Source organism: Phascolarctos cinereus, unplaced genomic scaffold (genome assembly GCF_003287225.1).
Source record: "Phascolarctos cinereus isolate Bilbo 61053 unplaced genomic scaffold, phaCin_HiC Scaffold_2;HRSCAF=192, whole genome shotgun sequence".
Taxonomy (NCBI): Eukaryota; Metazoa; Chordata; class Mammalia; order Diprotodontia; family Phascolarctidae; genus Phascolarctos; species Phascolarctos cinereus.
In genome coordinates, this window is record NW_027555625.1 from 393,531,003 (window position 1) to 393,551,480 (window position 20,478).

Here is a 20,478-nt window from a genome sequence, read left to right on the forward strand (position 1 = left end):
CTACTATGTATAGGCACTGTGCTAAGTCCTAGAGTTACAAAGAAAGGCAAAAGGTAGTCCTGGTTCTCAAAGAATTCACAGTCTGATGGGGAAGATAACATGGAAAAAACAATATACAAACAAGCTATATGCAGAATAAATTGTAGATAAACAACAGAGGAAAGGGACTAGAATTAAGGGAGAAGGGGAAAGGCTTCCTGTGGGGAGTAGAATTTTATCAGGGACTAGAAGGAAGCAATTGGAGATAAGATGGGAGAGAACTCTCGGTGTGGGGGACAGATTGTAAAAATACGCAGAGTTGGAAGATATAGTGTCTTGTGTGAGGAACAGCAAAGAGGCAAATGGTACTTTATTGCAGAGTATATGATGGGGTCTGAGGTATAAGAAGATTGGAAAGGATGGGAGGAGGAGCAGGTGATGACGATCTTTGAACGCCAGAGAGTATATTTGATCCTGGAGGTGATAGAGAGCTAGCTGAGTTTATCGGGTGAGGGAGACCAAGATGACATGGTCACTCCATTTAGGGTGCTCTAGGAAGCATTGCACTTTAGGAAGGGTGCTCTGGTAGCTGAATGGAGGATGGACCAGAATAGGGAGGAGCTTGAGGCAAAGACACCAACCAGCAGGCTATGATTATATTCGAGGCCTGAAGTGATGAAGGCAATGTTAGAGGAGAGATGGGGATTTATACAAGGTAAAATTATATCAAAGGTAAAATTGATAGGACTTGGCAATAGATAAGATACAGATAGTGAGAAAGTGATTAGTCAAGGATGACACCTAGGTTATGAGCCCAGGGAACGAGGAGCATTTCTGGTACCCTCCATAGTAATAGAGAAGTGAGGAAGAAGGAAGTTTTTGGGGGGAAAGATAATGAATTAAGTTTTAAACAGGTTGAGTTCAAGATGTTTACGGAACATGCAGTTCACGAGGTCAGACAGGCGGTTAGAGATTTGAGAGCAGAGGTCAACAGAAAGGTCAGGGCTGAATAAGGAGATTTGAGAAACATCAACAATGAGATAATTGAATTCATGGGATCTGATGAAATTACTAAGTGAGAGAGAAGAGTGCCTAAGACAAGAGCCTGTGAGACATCATGGCCTGTATGAAGATCTGGCAAAGAAGACTGAGACATGTATGAGGAGAAGCAGGAGAAAGTTGTGTCGTGAAAACCTAGAGAGAAGACGATACCAAGGACAAGATGGTGCTCAACAGTGTCAAAGGCAACAAGGAAAGTCAAGAAGATATGCCTGACTCCAAAACCTGCCCTCGATCCACTAAATCAAGCTGCCCCTCTTGTTCTGACTTCTTTTCCCCCTTCCAGTCTGTCCTTGACTTCTGTTGTGACCTGATTTCACCTAGATACAAATACAAGTGATCCAGGGGGTGGGGGCACTCAATGCAATGTACTTTGAGCCCTCTAGCCCCTGAAGATGACCCGGGGACTCTAAACACTGTTCAGGATGAACTGATCTGCTTCCACATGGATTTTTAAGGATAGCTCCTCATTGGTTGTGGTCCTGAGAGTTTTCCCACCTTGTTCAGATATCTCCCCTATACTCACCTCACCACAGAGATGACAAAAAGGCCCACAAATGCTGACTGTCTTTAGAGCTAAGTTGAAGTTGACTTTCCAAAGTTAGAGGCTGGTTTCCTTTGGAATAGGACACACTAACTATCTCAGGACTGATACAGGAGAACCCCAAAACAAAAAGCACTTACCCACCATGTGTAAATTGCATATGATCTTTCACATTTTAGCCATGTTAGTAATATTATGATAGTACCAATCAGTGGATTGCAAGATAGAGTCTAAGATCAGTATTTAGGACCAAAATAGATCCAAGAAGACCCATGAGAGAATAAAAGAGTTGCAATGGGAAGAATGAATTCATAAGGAAAGATGCCTTCCAGAACTCAGGCAAGCTGCTTCCCTCAGTAGGAGACTGAGTATCCAATGAATAACAGTAGCCATTCTATATTTATATTTTAACATAGAAAACATATCACACCAAATTTTACATATAAACTTTGAATTGGCTCAGAAGGATGCACAGAGACAAAAATTGAAAAGTGTCAAATATCCCTCTAAAGGGGGGGTTCTAGGAATTTTTAAAAATAGAATATATTTCAATTTAATTGGTTTCCTATGGATTTTGGTTTTATGAGCAGTTGGTTTGAGAAGAGCCCATTCAGTCAGAACAGGCCTCTTAAGCAGTGGCCAATTTATCCCACTCAGGTCAGGTTGAAATTTAATCATGATCTTGACCATGGTTACCTTTCTGGAAAGGAAGTTCACTGTGTGTTCATGTTATTTTCTGATGATGCTAAATTGGGAGGTGTTCCCACAAGAGGAAAGCAGAGAGAAGCAATTCATGTAAACTTAATAGGATGGCAGATTTAGACCCAGGACCCAATATAGAGGTCATCTAGTCCAGTGTCCTCATTTTACAGATGAAAAAACTGAAGTCAGAGAGGATATATAACTTGTCCAAGATCACAGGAGGGAAGAACAGGGCTAGCATTTGAACCCAGATTTGTTTGAACACAGATCCATCACTTCCTGGGACACGATACACAAAAGCAGAGAGGAAAAAAATTATGTAATACTATATTAGATGGTCCCACTTGATCTATTAGAGATCTCAGAGCTTTAGCTTGTAAATAAGGTAGATGGGGCAGCAAGTTGGCACAGTAGATAGAGCAGCGGACCTGAAGTCAGAAAATTCTGAGTTCAAACAAGTTTCAAACATTTAATAGCTGTGTGACCTTGGGCAAGTCACTTAATCTCTAACTATCTCCGTTTTCTCATCTGTAGGGATAACAATAGTAATAATAGTGCCTATCCCAAATTGTTAGGAGGATAAAATAACATAATATTTGTAAAATGTTTTACAAGCCTTAAAGCATTATATTAAAGCTAGCTATTATCATTAGATACCCAATTTATTATTGCTGTATACAATACTCCCTAAATTCTATCTTTTCTTGTTGAGGAGTACTCCAAATTTTTTATGGCTGCAGTGGTGGAGAATGTGATGGCTAGGGTCCCCTTAGGGATAGACCAGGAGAGGCTTGAAGATAGCTCATGATCAACCTTTGGAAATCCCCACATAGCTCCTTCCACTAAAGGACAGGTGTCATTGCTAAGAGACTTTTCCTTGCCTCCAGGTGAAAACTGCCTCTTTGTAACTTTTCTGCTTACCTACCTCTTGCTTTCCTCCATGCCCAGAATGGTCTAAAATAACCATATCCAAATATTAGCCCACAGATACAAGTTATGAAAGTGAAAGAACAACGTATTCAAGCTGGAAGAGATCATACTTTTAGAGCTAGAAGGGAGCTTAGGAGTCAGAGAGGTCAATTGATTCACTCCAGATTACACAGATAGAAACAAGGAAGGAAACAAGCATTTAAAAGCACCTCTTCTGTACTATGCTAAATCCTTTACAAATATTATCTCATTTGACCCTCACAACAACCACGGAAGGTAGGTGCCATTATTATCCCCATTTCTCACTTGAAGAAACTGAAGCAGGCAGAAGTTTAAGTGACTTGCCTAAGGTCACACAGCTAGTAAATGTTTGATAGCAGATTTGAACCCAGGTCTTTCTGACTGCAGGCCCAGTGTTCTGTGCGCTGCAGCAGTCACTGTTGGTAATTATTAGGAGAACGAGGATTCAAACCCAGGATCTCTTATTCTAAACACAACACTCTCTTCATTACAACATGTTGACCATCATTTTATTGCTAAGACCTCAAAGAATGTGACTTGCTCAAGGTCACAAAGTGAATTAGTGGCAAAGCTGGGATTAGAACCCAGTTTTCCTATCTCTCACCTAGGCAACTGGCTAAAAAATAGGATAAATTATTATCTGCTAAGGTGTTAACAAGATAACAGGTTTATCTCTCACTCTTCTAAACATTTTAACAGGGACTTTGAATGTATTATTTTCCTGGACCCAAATGTACAATTAATGGCGGGAATGTTAGGTACTATGACAGACAGATGAGGTATACATTTGGGGCAAGGAGGGCTTTTTGAACAACATTCAAATTTCCCATACACTTAAGATCACCACCCCAGTAGATGGGGAAACAGAAAAGCAGGAAAGTTAAGAAAGAAAGGGATTCTTTTAGTCCTGAAATGGATTTTTGAAGTGAGGTATGGAATAAAAGGAAGAGCAGGAATCTGAGTCTTGGAATAGGTGGGAATCCCACAGAAAGAAATTAAATAAAAGACTAGTGGGTAGATTGCCAACATTTAATACAATTACTTGTGAGCTGCATAGTTGAATGTAATAAAGATTCATTAAAAAGAAGTTCCAACAACTAATAACAACCTAATTTAATTAGCTTTCACTGAGCAAACTACTTTCAAGAACCTAACCGAGTTATTTGCTGCTTCTGGCCATAAGAGAAACTGAATGGCTATTGTATCTTCTAGAATATCGAGCAAATGTGTGACTTTGATCTAGAATCTAAAGTAGTCAGTACGGCCATGTTAGTGGCTGAAAGACTTGCAATCATCCTAGCTAATAGAAGAGACAAAATGGTCCTAAGGGGAAAAAAAAATCTGTAACCACAGCATTCTATGTCCATTCTAATCACTGCTCACCCCTTCCTGAATTTCCAGAGTTAACAATGGTTCTTCTATTGGACCACAAAAAAGAGATCTTTCAGGTCAGCATTTTTCCATTAAACTGAATTAACATTTATAAAGATAGAGACAGATATAGAGAGATAGCAAAGATATAGATAGAGAAATATATCCCCCTTAATACATACCTTCAAGTAACTAGAATCTATTTGGGTCTATATTCAATTGCTTACAAAGCCCCATTTTCCCTCTGAATCTTAAGCAAACGCAGGCACACACACACACATACACACACTCATCGTAGTGAGGCAAAGGACATTTACTTAAATAAAAATGCAAGAAAAATAATGTGAAAATAATGATAAGCAGCACACTCCTACCACCAATTTCACAAAACCTCCTCCTAACCTCCAGGAACTAAAGATTATGAGCCCAGTTGATCCTTATCCCATGTTGTTAAATCAACACAGCACTCAAGATATGGAGCAGTAAAAGATATTATTACTGGCCTATCCGTTTGATGAACACTGAAGGCATTGCATCTTGATTACTGGGATGCTGTTATCCTTGGTGCTAGACCAGAGAATCTTCAGGATCCCCCCAAACACTGAAGCCTCAAAGTATTGTCCAAAATACTACCACATCAAAAAGTCCAACCTGGTATGTACCAACACCCGTAGAAGGAGACACAGCCCAGACAATTCCTGTAGCTCTATGATCAACTATTCTCTTCCTCCCCTTCTCCTTCAGTTCATACCTGCTCAGCTCTGTCCAACATCTCCAATCTCACCTGCTAGTCCTTCATGCACAGTTTCTTGGGTGACATCATCACCAGCTGAACTCTCACACCAAATCCTGGGCATATAATCCCAAAAAGAACATGATTTCATCCTTAGCCAAGGATATATCTTCCTTGTTCTAGTAATAATAGCACAGAACAACTTTCTGAAATAGGTAATACAAATATTATTATACCATTTTACAGATGATGAAATGGAGGCTCAAGGAGATTTAATGACTTGCCCACAGTAACATTCCTCTAAATCCAAATCTAATATTCCTTCCACTATGCTATATTGCCTAGGTAAAGAATGCTTGGCTAAAATAGACAACTTTTTCTTCTAGCAGTTCAATTATTTTCTTGGAAACATATTGAGTTTAAAAATAAGAGTGAGGCTGTTTAGAAATTAAATTGGAAATCTGGGCATAAATTTCTTTCCATTCAAGAGGCAAAGGGCTGTGTAAGCCAGAGGAAGTTTAATGCTAGCTGTAAATTCAAGACAGAAATGAATGGGCACAATTTAAATATCTGAACAAAAGAATGTGGTCATGAGACAGAGTATGGAACATAAATAGTATCAGCAGATGCATTATTTAGAAGAAGAACCAGCAATTAGTGAAGCAATCTAGATTAACCACATTAATATGTGTGTGAGCTTTTCATTCTCACTAGCCTTCTGGAATGTCTTCAGAGTTACAACTATAACCATGATCTTCAACCATGTAGCATTGAGGGATTGAATTGATTAATTACATTGCTATTTGCTAATTAGTAAGTAGCGCTATATCTTCCCTTCAGATTATAGCAATTAAATTTGGAATCCAGTTTGCCAACCAGTTTTCATTAGCTGAAAAGTACCTTACTGTTCTTGAATGGCCCTTACCCTCAATTTAAAGTCAGAAGATCTGGGTTTAAATCCCAGTTCTGACATTTACTACCTGGCCTTGGATAAATCCAAACCTCAATTTCCTCATCTGTAAAATGAGAATGGTCTAGACAATGTCTAAGGTCCTTTCCAGCTCTAAGGCCTATGATCCTAAGGAACTGGTTTTGCATATTTACATCCAGGACCATGCCAGATGATTATTAAAATAACAATAACAAAACAAAACAGAATAGTAATCCACTTTCCAAGCTCCTGCCTTAACTGGAATCTTCTGTTAACTATTGCATAATAGTCTACACTATTTCAGTGTTCTCTTCACCATGAAGCCTTCTCTGATTCCCACAGATAGGAATGATTTCCCTCTTCTCCGAACTAGCAAAGCACTTTGTATTTCTTGTTGCTTCTTCACATTGTATCTCATAGTACCGGGGGAGGGTTGTATCTGTTCTAGTCACACTTTTTTAGAAAACAATAGAAACATTGTGATATACTGGTAGAGTCTCCAGACTTGAAGTCAAGAGAATATGGATTCAGATTTTGCCTCTGACATTCTCTAGCTGTATGACCCTGGGCAAGTCACTAAATGTGCCTCAGGAAGCTTCCTAAGACTTCACTACTAAGTCATAAGTGAATTTTTATTTGCTTTGGTAGAGCATTTCCATACCAGGGTTACCCTACCTCCCGAGATCACAGATCTTTCTAATCCTTGTGTACTCAGACAGTAGCTTCTTGAGAGCAAAAGCTATATGCTTTATTCTATATTTTCCAATATATTTTTCCCATAAGTGGTCAGATGAATGAATTAGTGAGGGAGTGAATAAATGAATTGATGGAAATGGTGGGAATAGAATGCTCTAGCATGTTAAGAGCATACAGCTGAAATCTGGTTTGACTTGCAAAGATAAAAATGATCATATCCTGACATCCTGCCACCCTTTCACCAAAACCACTGAGAGTTTGGAGCACGAGAGAATGACCGATATTGTTGCTTTCCCCAACCGCGTCTTTTAGAAAGCATGATTGAAAGGATGGGGATCCGCCTGCCAAATGTAATTCTTTGCATTATCTCTCTTGGATCCCGTTTGGCTATGACTCAGAAACACTGGTGCCATCCCCTCCAGCCTGAAGCAGTAAGCTGGAAATACGCAGAGAAAAAGGAGGGAGAGACTAAGGACCCGGGGCTTTGTGTGTTCCAAAAGCTACCTCTGAACAGGTAGATGGATTGTTTCTTTTTTTGCCTAAATTCTTGCCCCTGGCAGTAATGGATCTGTTTTTCATAACAAACCACTGAGTTTCAGCGACATATTTAGGATTGAGGATAGAATATCATAGCAGAAAAAGGCAAGGAGAACTGGGAGGGAAGCAGTCTCAGTTCCTGGGTGATATGTCCTTTTACATGACCAAGAAGAGAATTGAGCTCCAGGAGATAGGCAGGCGAGGGCTGCCAGACTGCCCTGAGTGCCAAGCAAACAATGTACCACTCGTCCTGAAGAGTAACCAGAGACCTCTCTGGCCTCCTTGTCTATCCATCTGTCTTTCACTTTATACCCAAAACGACGTATAACAAAATCATCCTTTTTCAAAATCAGAGTCTTTTTGCTCTTTTACTGCCTGGCTCTCTCCTCTCTGCTGAGCTCATGTTTTCTTTTGTTTTGTTTCCCTGTCCTTTGAAAATGTTGCCTTTCCTTTCCCTCTCTGAATTTAGCTCTTGGCTTTGCCATTTGTACATCAAGGAAGAATTTATGGGCTAAACATCCCTTGTCCCTTGACGCTCTCCTGTATAGACTTTCATGAGGTGGTGATATCATGGAGAATGGTTTTCAGCGCTTACTTTTCTCGGCTAGCCAGAACCACCATTTTATTCAAAGCCAACACCCAAGCATTCCTTTTCTTAGTTTAACTTCCTTCCTTCCCCTGTGGAATCTACCCCACTTTCTTAAACTTCGTTTTTGCATTGAATTGGCAGATTCACTTAGAAAGCTAAGTTAGTGAAGAAGGGAGCAATAGGACATAAGCCAATGCAGAGTATGCACATTCTTCTGCATCTTCATAGTATGAAGTATGAGCTGCAAAAGGATCACATAGACCAACCTTCTCATTTCACAGTTGGGAAAACAGAGAGCTTAAGTGACTTGTCCAAGTTACACAGGTATTGGTTAAATACTCAGCTAACGTTAAATACTTGTAGGTAGGGAACAGGGAATGGGGCTGAGCCTACTTCCTTTGATTCCAAAATTTTCCATTGTCCAAAGCAGTTCTTTGAACGTAGCATGAGGACTGAGCACTTAGTTCTATTCTCACCATAGAGATGTGAACAAGCACTTCACAGGATCATAGCTGTAGAATTGGATAAGACACAATTTAATCCAATACTTTCATTTTACAGATGAGGAAAACTAAGGCAGGTAGTAAGTTTCAGCACCTCCCACTTCAGTTCCAGCGCTCTTTCCACTGTTCCACAAACACCCAAAAAGAGGTTACTACTCTGAAAGTGAGCAATAGCTAGGTGAATGAATTTTCACAAGTCACCTAGCTTCCCTGATGATATTGTCTTTCCTATCTAATAATAGTGTGTGTGTATGTATATATGTGTACACTGCATACATAAGTATGTCTTCACATCTAGAAACCCCCTTTACATCTCTTTCCTCACCTGATTGTCACGAGGACCCTATGAGGCAGGTAGTCTAAGTAAACTTCTTATCAGAGAGAATGAGTAATTTGCCCAAAATTACATCCCTATTAAGTGGTAGAGTTAAAGCTCAAGCCTTATCTTCAGGAGTCTTCCTGCCATATATAGCATGATGCCTCACAGGAATGGAAAGAGATAAGAGAGATATAAAAAGATAACCGTGCAAATGAGTAGTAAACATTATAGGAATTTAAAGAGAGAAATTACACTATGGGCTGAGATGGTCAGAGAAGACTTCACGGAAGAGAAGAGATTTGGGTTGTATCTTGAAGGGTGGGTAGAACTTAGTTATGCAGAGGGAAGTAGCAATAACCATTCCAGGCTGTCACCCAACCAATCTAATGCAATTTCAAAAGCTAGGTTGGTTACAAGAAAAGCTTTAGATCACTACACTGCCAGTGAAAGGAGAGCAACAAATTGGTGAGTCAGAAAGAAGAGGGGAAAACTAAAGTAATGCTGAAAGGAAGGATGAAAGAGACAAGACAGGATAATGACCAAAGGCTCCTTATCATTGGTACTTTACTGACCCCTTTCTCTCTCTCCCCTCAGCCAAACACTAAAGAATATAATCATGGCATGTTTCTTTATGGAGGCTTTCATCTGAAGATCCATCCTTAGTCCTGAACTAGCACTAACTTGTTCATCTGCTCCCTGGGAAGAAAGAAACAAGTTCTCTAAGCCCTATTTGTTTAGATTCCAAAAACAAACCAAAAAAAACCCTCTTGCTTTTCCTTTAATTTCTTTTTTGAATATTAAAGCAGAGTTTTATAGAATCACAGAATGAATGAAGTAGAAGGGACCTTAGATATCATCCAATCCAACCCACTCACTTAACAGAGAAGGAAACTGAGGCCCTGACAGATTAGAAACTATGTGGTATTCACTATAAAAGGCATTTGTTGTTTGTCTTTCCTTCTGGAAGAGGACCGTGACATCAGGAAGGGGATGTCATGACTTGCAAGTGAATTGGATTTCAATGAGAGAGGGCTGTGCAAAGTCACCAGTCTCCTCCAAAGCCTTCTGGGTCCAGTGCCAAAATATAGATCAGGAAGACTGGAGATGGCCCCAATGCAGTGGGAGACCTTGGCCTTTTTAAGCTAATGTCTTTCCCAAATCTAAGTTTGACTGAGGCAATGCCCATTCAGTGATTAAGGCTAGGTAAGAAATGAGGCAAGGAATGGCCTCTTTCACCTACTCAAAAAAAAAAAAATCAATCTGAGAGGAAAAGACCCTCAGGGTTTCTAGCTAAAACAGAAAGGATTGCTATTTACACTAACTCTGAGCCATGATAGGTTTCTGAAGATCAACTGGCAGGAAAAGATACCAGACACTGAGGTCCTTTATCAAAGTAAACTGCCAAGCATTCAAACTCTACCGAAGAGATCACAACTACAATGGGCTGGCCATGTTGTTCAAATACCAAATGTACACTTGCCAAAAAAACAAACAAACACACAAATAACTATTTTATGAAGAACTCACATGGGGCAAGCATTCACATGGGGGTCAGAAGAAGCAATACAAGGACACTCTCGAGTTCTCTCTTAAGATCTTTGGAATTGATTGTGTGACATAGGAAACACTGGCACAGGACTGCTCAGCATGGCATACCCTCATCAAAGAAAATGCTGTGCTCTTTGAGCAAACCAGAATTGAAGAAGCTCAAAAGAAACATGCAAATTTAGAGAATGCACCCCAAATGTTCACATAGACTATTTAAACCTGACCTGTAGTAGAGCATTCCAAGTTCCTGTTGGTTTGATCAGCCACAGTTGGACACACTGTAACTTGACTCTAGCATAGTGATATCATTTTGTTCTCTTCCAGAACGGACAACAGCCCAGCCATGACAGTCCAAACAATGACCAAGTGAGGCCTGGCTGGGACCTATAGTTGGCCAATCATTGAGAGCAGAGTAATTTGGATTTAAGGCATGGTCCTTAAAAACAAAGCTAGCCTGTAAACCCCAAGATAAGAGAAGAGGACATGAGAGGCCGTTCCAGATACACTGAACAGCGTGAATGAAGCTATGTAGAATTAGGGTTCTGTCAATTAATGAATATTTGTTGTGCAACAATGTTGCTCAATATTTCTATAATATACTGAGAGAGGCAAAGTTGCATAAGGTACAGCTCTTGCCCTCAAGGAGCTTATAACATAATTGAGAAGACAAGATATACTTCCAGTGCAGGAAAAGATAACTAACAAGTCCAAGTGGAATGATCCTAAATGAGTGGGAGAAAACAAGTACCATAAGAGGAAGAAAAGGTCACTGAGGCAGTCAGAGAAAGCTTAATAGACTTAAGACTTTAGTCGTGGTACTTAAGGGACAGATAAAAGATAAGTAGAAAGGTATAGGGCGGCATTATAGACTTGGGAAATAATTAAAGGCAAAAAGACAGAAGAGCACAGGTCACCTTTCAGGAAGGCACATGGGCCTGGGACATATAGATAGTGCCACATTATAGAACACTAAGTGCCAGGCTAAGGAATTTGGACTTTTATTGCACAGGGAATGTGGAGTCGTGAAAGGTTATTGAGTAGGGAAGTGACATGTAAATAGCTACTACTCTGAGTCCCCTGAATACTGAGAGAGCTGCCCATCAGCTACCCCGTTTAAATGTTAATCAACCGAAACATGGGGAGAAAAGCCAAGCTCTGAAAACAAAGTTGAAGTGGATGGGAGAGGAAGCTGCCCAGGAGTTTATGATCAGGTATCTGCCAGCTAGTCTTTACTTAGGGGCAGAGAAGCTGCAGGGCTACGGCTGAGATATCAGCCCTAAATCTGGAATCCTTTGGAAAAGAAACAGTTCCATCATCACCACCAGCCCTAAGCAACATGGTAAAATACACATTTTTCTGCTTTCCCAATCTCTTCACTCTCTATCCTTTTCCTCTTTGGTGTACTCCCTCCATCACCATTCAAGAACTTGGTGTCCTAAGAAAAACTGTCGTGAAAGTCTCTGAAACTCATTCATACTAAAGTTAAAATGACTGATAGCATTTCCTTGGACAGGAGAGTGGAGAGGAAATTGCAGAGACCTTTAACTAAAGGAATAAAACGATGTTGGAAAAAAAAATTTGTAAAGGATTTCGTTGGGAAGAGTGATGAAGGGAAAGGGGGACAGACAAGACTAGTATAAGAAGAAAAGGTAGAGAAGAAAAACATTCCTATATTTTCTATGGGTTTCTGGTTTCTTATTGGGATATGCTTGCCTACCTAAAAGGAAAGTAGGTTCCCCAGAAGGATGACCTTAGAGTAGAGGCTAGCCAACTACTGCCCTGAAGCCAGATTCTGCCCACCTGTTTTTGTTCCTACCCCCCCTGCTAGGTTCGTACATTTTTAATAAAATTTTATTGTATTTCAAAATGTAAAACCCAGTCTTTGCTCACTGGCTGTCCCTTGGTCTAGTTTGCTGATACCTGCCTTGGAGCATCTTAATAGGCTACAATAAGAATACATTAGTTAGAAAGCTGCAAGCCTAGAGGCACCTTCATCTTCCCAGAAGCTTAAACAAAGTACTAGTATGATTCTTTGGAGCAGCCTGGACCAAGGAAAGCTCAGGGCCAAAAAGCAGTAATCATAACTTACATTTATTCAGGGCTTTACAAACTGTAGACCTTTTCACTTGTTTCATCTTCATGACAGTTCTGTGATAAAGGCAGGGCCAGTTATTATTATCCCCATTTTACAGATGAGGAAATTAAAGCTCAGAAAGGTCAAATCATAATACAACTATAGTAAGTGGCAGAGCAAAGATTCAAACCTGTGTCTTCTGACTCCAAGTCCAGTGCTTTTCCCATGCTTTCTGATTAGGCATGGTTGACTTCCTAAACACTTTCAATTACTCGTCATTTTCCCTAGAATTGAATAAACATCCGGCAGGAAATTCTGCATCCAATGGACTTTATAAAGAGACAGGACCAATAGTTGCTGTGAAGGCTGGTTATTATATCAGGCTTTTATTACAAGAATTTGTTCCGTAGCCAAATTCTTAAGAGAATGTGGTGTACTATAAGGGGTTTCTACTCTACTTACCTACCACTCAAACTTTTTAACAACCTGCTCTCACCCTATGGCAATCTATGTGTCTTACTATGGTTGCACAAGGTCAAACTAATATCTGCTATTACTAACTCATCATTTGTCATAGTAAACTCCAGGTACATATCTCCCTACCTGGTGGTGGTGATGGTTATGGTGTTGGTGGTGGTGGTGGTAGTAGTAGTAGTAGTAGTAGTAGAAGGAGGAGGAGGAAGAGGAGTAATCATAGTAAGTTCCAGGCACACAGCTCCCTACCTGGCTGTAGTAGTAGTTGTAGTAGTAGTAGTAATAGCAGTGGTGGTAATAATAGTTGTAGTAGTAATGGTAGTAGTAATGGGAGTTGTAGTAGTAATAGTAATCAAAGTATGCTCCAGGCACATAGCTCCCTATCTGGCTGTAGTAATAAGAGGAGTGATAGTAGTAGTAGTGGTAATAATAGTTGTAGTAGTAATAGTAGCAGTAGTAATACTAATAGTAGCAGCAATAGTAGTCGTGATAGTAGTGGTGGTACTAGTAGTAATAGTAGTGATAATAGTAGTTATAATAGTTGTAGTAGTAATAGTAATAGTAGTAGTAATAGTAGCAGCAGCAGCAGCAGCGGTGTTGTGGTACTGGTGTTGCAGTTGAGATTCCACGCACTGTCTGCTCCCAAAGCACTTACTTCTATAAACATTTCACTTTATCCTTTGAAGCTCATCATGACCCTAGGAAGGATCACAGACCTAGAGCCGGAAGGGACTTTAAAAGCCATCTAGTCCAACTCTCCCATTTTACAGATGAGGAAATTAAGGCTCAGAGAAGTTCAGAGAACGTCTAGGTTTATAAGAGCAGATCAAGAGCTAGAAGGGCCCTCAGAGGCCATCCAGACTGACCCTTGTTTTACTGAAGAAGAAATTGAGGCTCCAGGAGATTAAGTGACTTGGGATCATGTTTTAGGGTTGGAAGGGACCTGCGAGAACCTTAGTTCAAATACCACACTTTTCAGATGAGAAAGCAGAGACCCAGGGCAGTAAACTGCTTTGCCCAAGGTCACACAAGCACTAGGCAACAGAGGTGGAATTCCTCTCACTCTGTAAACAGTGTCTTTTCCTGTACAACACTAATTTGTCCGAGGTCGTACAATTAGAAAGTAGCAGAGCCAGGATTTAAATTCAAATCTTGTGGTTCCAAGTTCACCATTCTTTTTAGTACACAACTCTGCTTATAGAACATTGTATGAACATTCCCATTGATAAATGATACAGGAGAGATTTAATGACTTGTGTAAGATCACACATGGAGCTGGAGACAATCTACACATACACACACACACACACACATACACACACACGCACACACACACTCCTAGTTCAAGGTCCACTCTTACCCTTTTAAAATATGCTGATTCTATGTGTTTTGTATAGCACAGTCACTTTTCAATAAATCCCTCTCCCCCACTGGACCCTCCTTTATAACAAAGAAAAACAATTAAGCAAAAGCAACAAAAAACAGCAAAAAGATTTTATGGTATATGCAAAATTCTGCACAGAGAGTACACCTCCTCTGTACTGAGAGGAAGGAATTGGGTTTCATCACTGGTCCTCTAGAACGAAGCCTGGCTATTTTATATAATCTGAAATCTGGTATCATTTAATTTGCCTTAATTTACATTACTGAACTCATTATGCTTACTGTTCTCCTCGTTTTGCTTTCTTCCTTCTGCATCAATTCAATCAAGTCTTCTCTGTAACTCTATAACACCCAGCTTTAATGAATAGCCAAACCTATTTTATAGCCTCTGTAACAGAAACTCCCAAACGTCCGGGACCTCGTAATTCCTGTCTAGTTCTAATGGATATTGCCTTCATAATCACAGGCAAATTGAATGAAAGAGGTTATTCCCCATTCTAATAAAGGGAATGTGACAAACTGTAGTGGCTAGAGAGCAGCCCCTTGCTGAAGTCAGCAAGATCTGAGTTAAAGTCCTTCTTCTGACACATACTAATTGTACACCCCAGGGGCAACTTCTCAGACACTCTAAGACTATAAGCTAAAGCTGCCTGCCCGCATTGGTAGGAGGAGTTTTCTCAGAGTCCCTATGCCAATGAAATTACAGGTCTGGTTCAAAAGGAAAAAAAGGGGGGGAGGGGGAAGGGGGGGAAAGCTTTTCAATATGTTGAAATTGTTACAGTAATATCCTTTCATCCTCATTCTTTATAAGTCTCTCCAGAGTGAAACTTAGAAGGTCATAGGAATATTTAAGTGATGTACATGGTCTTATTCAAACATCTGTTTCCCACCTCATCTCTCTCCCAAAACAAGAAGGATATAATAAATACTTCCTTTGTGGATATCAGCTTCAACTTCTCAGTCATTTTACTTAGTAGTCACTATTAAAAATAATTTTTATAAACTCTTTTATAAATAAGGAAACTAAGGGAGTAAGAGGCCAAGTAACTTCCCCAAGGTCACACCTTGAGTTAGTGATATGACCAAGAATAGAATCCAGATAGCCTAACTCTCCCCGGACCCCAGGCAGTTTCCACAAGACCCTGCTACCCATCAGGCAGGAGAAGCACTGGTTTGTTCTCTCTTGGCTCCTCCAAGCTCCAGTGACAAACATTTTGTGGGGCTAAGAGACAACCTCCCCCCCAAAAAAAGTGGGATATTGGCAGCTTCCTGCTCCTGCTTGGACCAAATGCAAATAATTTCCCTAATTAACTAAGTTCTTGTGCTGACCACTACAACAAGGTATGCATAGCATAAAGGGGCCCTGCTCCTCCTTACTACTGTTCTGTTGTAAGTGAAGGGAGGTTGGGAAATATGTTTGGAATCTTATCCCTCCCCGGCCAGACCCTGGGAGGCTATTGCTGACTCAGTCTCTTACCCAGACAAGATGGAAGCTGACACTGCCCCTCTGTGGTGAGGCTGAGAATCACTGGGGGAATTCAGTACTACTCAATTCAATTAAAACATTTATCAAGTGGCTATTATGGGCAAGGCCCATACTATCGATGTTTTGGTCTCAAGGTCCACAGAATACGAAAGCTAGAGGGATGCCTTAGAAATCCTCTAGTCTAATCCTCTCATTCTAGGCTTTTCTACTCAAAGGCAGGAAGAGACTGTACCTCTATTATAAACTTTTTGACCACACCCCTCCCTGTCTAACACATTGGTTGGCATAAGTAAGCTCATGGACCTGAACTTTCTTTCTTTCTTTTTTTGGAGGCAGTCGGAGTTAAGTTGCCCAGGATCACACAACTAGTAAGTGTCTGAAGGCAAATTTGAATTCAGGTCCTCCTGACTCCAGGGCAGGTGCTTCATCCACTGTGCCACCTAGCTACCTTAAGCTCATTTTCACATGAGCTACGTATAATTAAAAAGGTGAATTTTCTGCAAGGAAAAAAAAACACGTAGTCCATTGCAAAGCCATCTAGTAAATGAAGGAACCATGGATTCAAAGTCATGAGACCTGAGTTCAAATCCTGACCCAAGATGTTTGAAGGTATCCTATGTGTGCTCTGCCCATGTGTCAAGCCGCATGAAAATAAGAAGGTAAATTTGCTCTCACAGAAAAAAAAATCATGTATTGTATTCCAAAGTTAAATGTAAATGAAGGAATAATAGATTTGGACTCATGAGACCTGAGTTCAAATTCTGCCTCAGACACTTACTAGTTATGACTCCTAATACTACTACCCCTAATACTACTACTACTTAGGATGATTCCTAAGGTCTCATCTAGATCGTAAGCTACAAATCCATGATCCTGTGAAGTAAACGCAACCAGAAAAACAATGTACACTGACTAAAATTATGTAAACTAAATGAAAAATAAAATAAAGCCCACTGCTGTGTAATTATGATGCCCAATCATGGTCCCAGAGAAGAGATAAGGAAATGCTTCTCTCTCCTCTGTTTGGAGAAGTGGGAAGCAAACTACAAGTGCGGAATGTTGCAGAGGCTATCAAATGAGATCACTAGTCAATTGGCTTCCTTTAAATATTGACTCTGTGATGAGGGAAAGATCAGTGTGAGAATATCCCACAAATGTCATGGAAATAACTGTGATATTTCAACAAAACTTAAAAAAAGGAAGAGAGAACTCTGGGCTGGGAGGCAGGAAGCCAGACTTATGGCCACAGTTCAACTTTGGACAAACACTTTAGGCCCTTCTTTGGGCCTCAGTTTTCTCATCTGTAAGATGGGGAAGGGTGGAACAGCTAGGTGGCAATGTGGATAGAGCACCGGCCCTAGATTCAGGACAACCTGAGTTCAAATCCAGCCTCAGACACATAACACTTACTAGCTGTGTAACCCTGGGCAAGTCACTTAACCCCATTGCCTAGCAAAAAAAGAAAAACGAAAAAAAAAAGAGATGGAGGAAGGGATTGGATTAGAATGAGCCCTAAGTTCCCTTTAAGTTCCAAAAGTTGATGATTTTGTGCCTAACTATATCGCATTACCCTTCTGAGTGCTATCCCAATCACTAGGGTACAATCCCTCCCTGCCCTTGGGTAGTGACATCTTAAGTCTGCCCTTACAGAGAAAAGTAATCTGCCAGAATACTGTCATTTGTATGAACCATTGAATTGAAAATATTTATGAGAGTGGCAATCACAAGCAATGACATTGCAGTGGGGAGTTATAGTGAAAGGTACTGATGAGCCATTCCTTTTCTACCATTGTCTCTCTACCCGGCAGGATCCCTGTTTGCTGCTCTGAAGCCCCCAGACACTGTCTTCAAAGTGGTCTTCTGGCTTGGCTACTTCAACAGCTGTATCAACCCCATTATCTATCCCTGCTCCAGCAAGGAATTCAAGCGCGCCTTCCTCCGCATCCTCAAATGCCAGTGCCATCGGCGGAATCGGCTAGGCTGGTGGAACTACAACTACCGAGCCTGGAATCGAGGCTCCTTTGAACATTCTCGAAAGGACTCTCTGGATGACAGTGGGAGCTGCCTGAGTGGCAGCCAGAGGACCCTTAACTCAGCCACCCCCAGCCCTGGGTACCTGAGCAAGGTCACCCACCCGCAGGTGGAGATGTACACTTTCTCAGAATGGAAGAGCTCCGGCACCTTCCTGAGCCCACCCCACCCAGAGCCACCAGGGCGTCACCGAGACACGGGCCACCTCTTCACCCTCAAGTTCCTAGCGGAACATGAGGGTCACCCAGGGCTGGACAGCAATGGGGGCTGCGAGGTAGCTACTGACATGGCCAATGGCCAAACCGGCTTCAAAAAAAATATGCCCCTTGGGCCAAATCAGTTCTAAGGGCCCATCCTTAACCTCCCCCCTCATCCTGCTCCATCATTCATTGGCAGACCCCACACCTGGTTTCCTGCCCTGGGGAAGACATAGGGGAGCAAGGAAGTTCAACACTCGATAGACACAGGTTCCTAAGGGGAAATTGAAGGGAGAGGAGCAGCGTGCAAAGGATAACTGCATTTCTGGCGGATGCACGGGTGCCAGACTTGTTTCTAGTTACAAGGAAGATCTAGGCCCAGAGCAGGTGGAAAGGAATACACACAGCCCAATGTTTAGCTGCTGTGGAAATGCTAGGTGACAGCTACAATATAAGCATATATGAGATGAGTTGTGCTATATGTATTTCTATATATATATATATATACATATGTATATAACAGTAGATATACAGTGTCTATGTATGTGGTGTGCATGTATGTGTGTGTGTGTGTGTGTGTGTGTGTGTGTGTGTGTGTGTGTGTGTGTGCATGGGCACACCAGTGGGGAAAGTACGAGAGGGAACTGGTGGCATTTTGTTTTGTGATTTAACTTTGTACCTCTCAGCGGTCTCAGCAAGTGCTGTCCAACCCTTCCCTGTACTTCACTGAACGTTGGCACTTTAGGGGGGAAAAAAGTCAGACATTAAAAGTCATTTCTCATGTGTTTACTCTTGTGGTTTGCGACTTGTTCTAGTTGCAGCTCTGGCCTTGAGGTTCCTCCTCTTCCAAGGCTGTTCAATCCCCTCTCCCTTCCTCTCTGCTCTCCTCTGGGTTCCTAGTATCTTCCTAAATGAGTCATTCACTTCCCAGATGGGCTCCTTTCCTCTCATTTCGTAAAATCACAGGAGCTTTGAGTCTTAGGATAGAAAAGCTTGCAAGTATCTCAGAGGTCATCCAATCCAACCTCTTACCTGAAAGGTTAATCTTTTCTGCAAATTTCTTCTTAGATCACCAAAATTAAGTATCCCCTCCTGTCAACTGCCCCTCAAACTTGAAAGCCTAAGTTCAACATAAAGAGGTCTCTGGCTCATACTCAGACAAGTTTTCAATGACCTGGCATTTGTGAGAACAGTTCTTGCCTTGAGCACCCCAAAGCACAGACAAAAGATAATCTAAGCCACTTTACTTCCTTTACAAGTGAGAAACTGTGGGACCATGTTACCGTTGTGAGTGCTGTGCCAAAGCATCCCATGAGGCTGTTATAGTCCCTGAATGCCCTCAGGGAACTGACTTTCTAAATCTAACTCCAATCTCGCAGAGTAAGGGATTGAAAGGAAATAACCTCCCTCCTGGATTTTCCCTTCTTATCCCATTCATAATAATACATCAAATACTTTAACTACCAGTGTACTTCCCAAACTAGCTCTGGCTAGTTCTATGTTTTGATTACCTAATCTCACTCTGGCATTATCACCTCATAGGGGAGGGGTTCTCCAGACCACTCTGCTACAAGATCCAGGCTGGGATTGCTCAAGGGTTCTCTTCCCAACCAGATTTTCCACCATGGAACTCAGAGCCAACGGCTCACCACAATTCCCTCTTGCTTCCAGGTTACCCAACTGTGTTCAAATACGTCCTGGACAGTCTACAATGTCTTTACATAGAAATCTCTTGAGGTAGGCCATCAGGCTTGGCAGCCAGCAATTCAATCAATAGAGCAAAGATGTATTAATCCTATTGCAAAGTATAGTCCTAGGTACTAAGGATACAAAGGTTGAAAATTACAACAAAGTCCTTGTGTTGAAACACCAAAAATGGGGCAACAAGCACACAAATAAGTATGACATAATGCCAACTATAATAAAAACAAAGAAGGAGCCCAGATAAAATGCTGTAAGAAATTTTAGGAACGAAAATTTCAGCTGAGAGAATCCTAATCTGTCTCAAGAGGTTAGAGGGTGAAAAACACAATACAGATGTGTGAGTCCCTGGACATATTCTCCCAACCCATACATGTACTGCTAGTATTCCAGGCTGACTATATTTCTCTTAAGGTTCAAGGGGTAACCCAAAGGAATTATGTGGTTCTCTCCTATATCAGCTCAAGCCCCCATGCTGGTGTGTATTCCCCACCAAAGACAACTGTGGTGATATCATTAAAGGCAGCAGTTTATGGAACAAATCCTTTTATTAAGTGGATTTGTTCTATGAAGTTTGGATTCAGTGGAAGGGCCATACTTAGGACTTAGAGGGCCACCCGTGCCCTCAAGGCCACAGGTGCCCCACCCCTGAAACCAGTTAGCTTTTACC

At 41.2% G+C, this 20,478-nt stretch overlaps 1 protein-coding gene across 1 annotated transcript in view; it reads left to right on the forward strand.

The window, feature by feature from the left end:
* ADRA1B (adrenoceptor alpha 1B) overlaps nt 1–18,896 on the forward strand; it is a 37,093-nt gene extending 18,197 nt beyond the window's left edge. Inside the window, exon 2 of the mRNA XM_020992406.2 lies at nt 17,688–18,896. Within this exon, the coding sequence (XP_020848065.1) occupies nt 17,688–18,256 (569 nt within the window). The 3' untranslated portion in view covers nt 18,257–18,896. The remainder of the gene's footprint in view (nt 1–17,687) is intronic.
* Nucleotides 18,897–20,478: the final 1,582 nt, after the last annotated feature.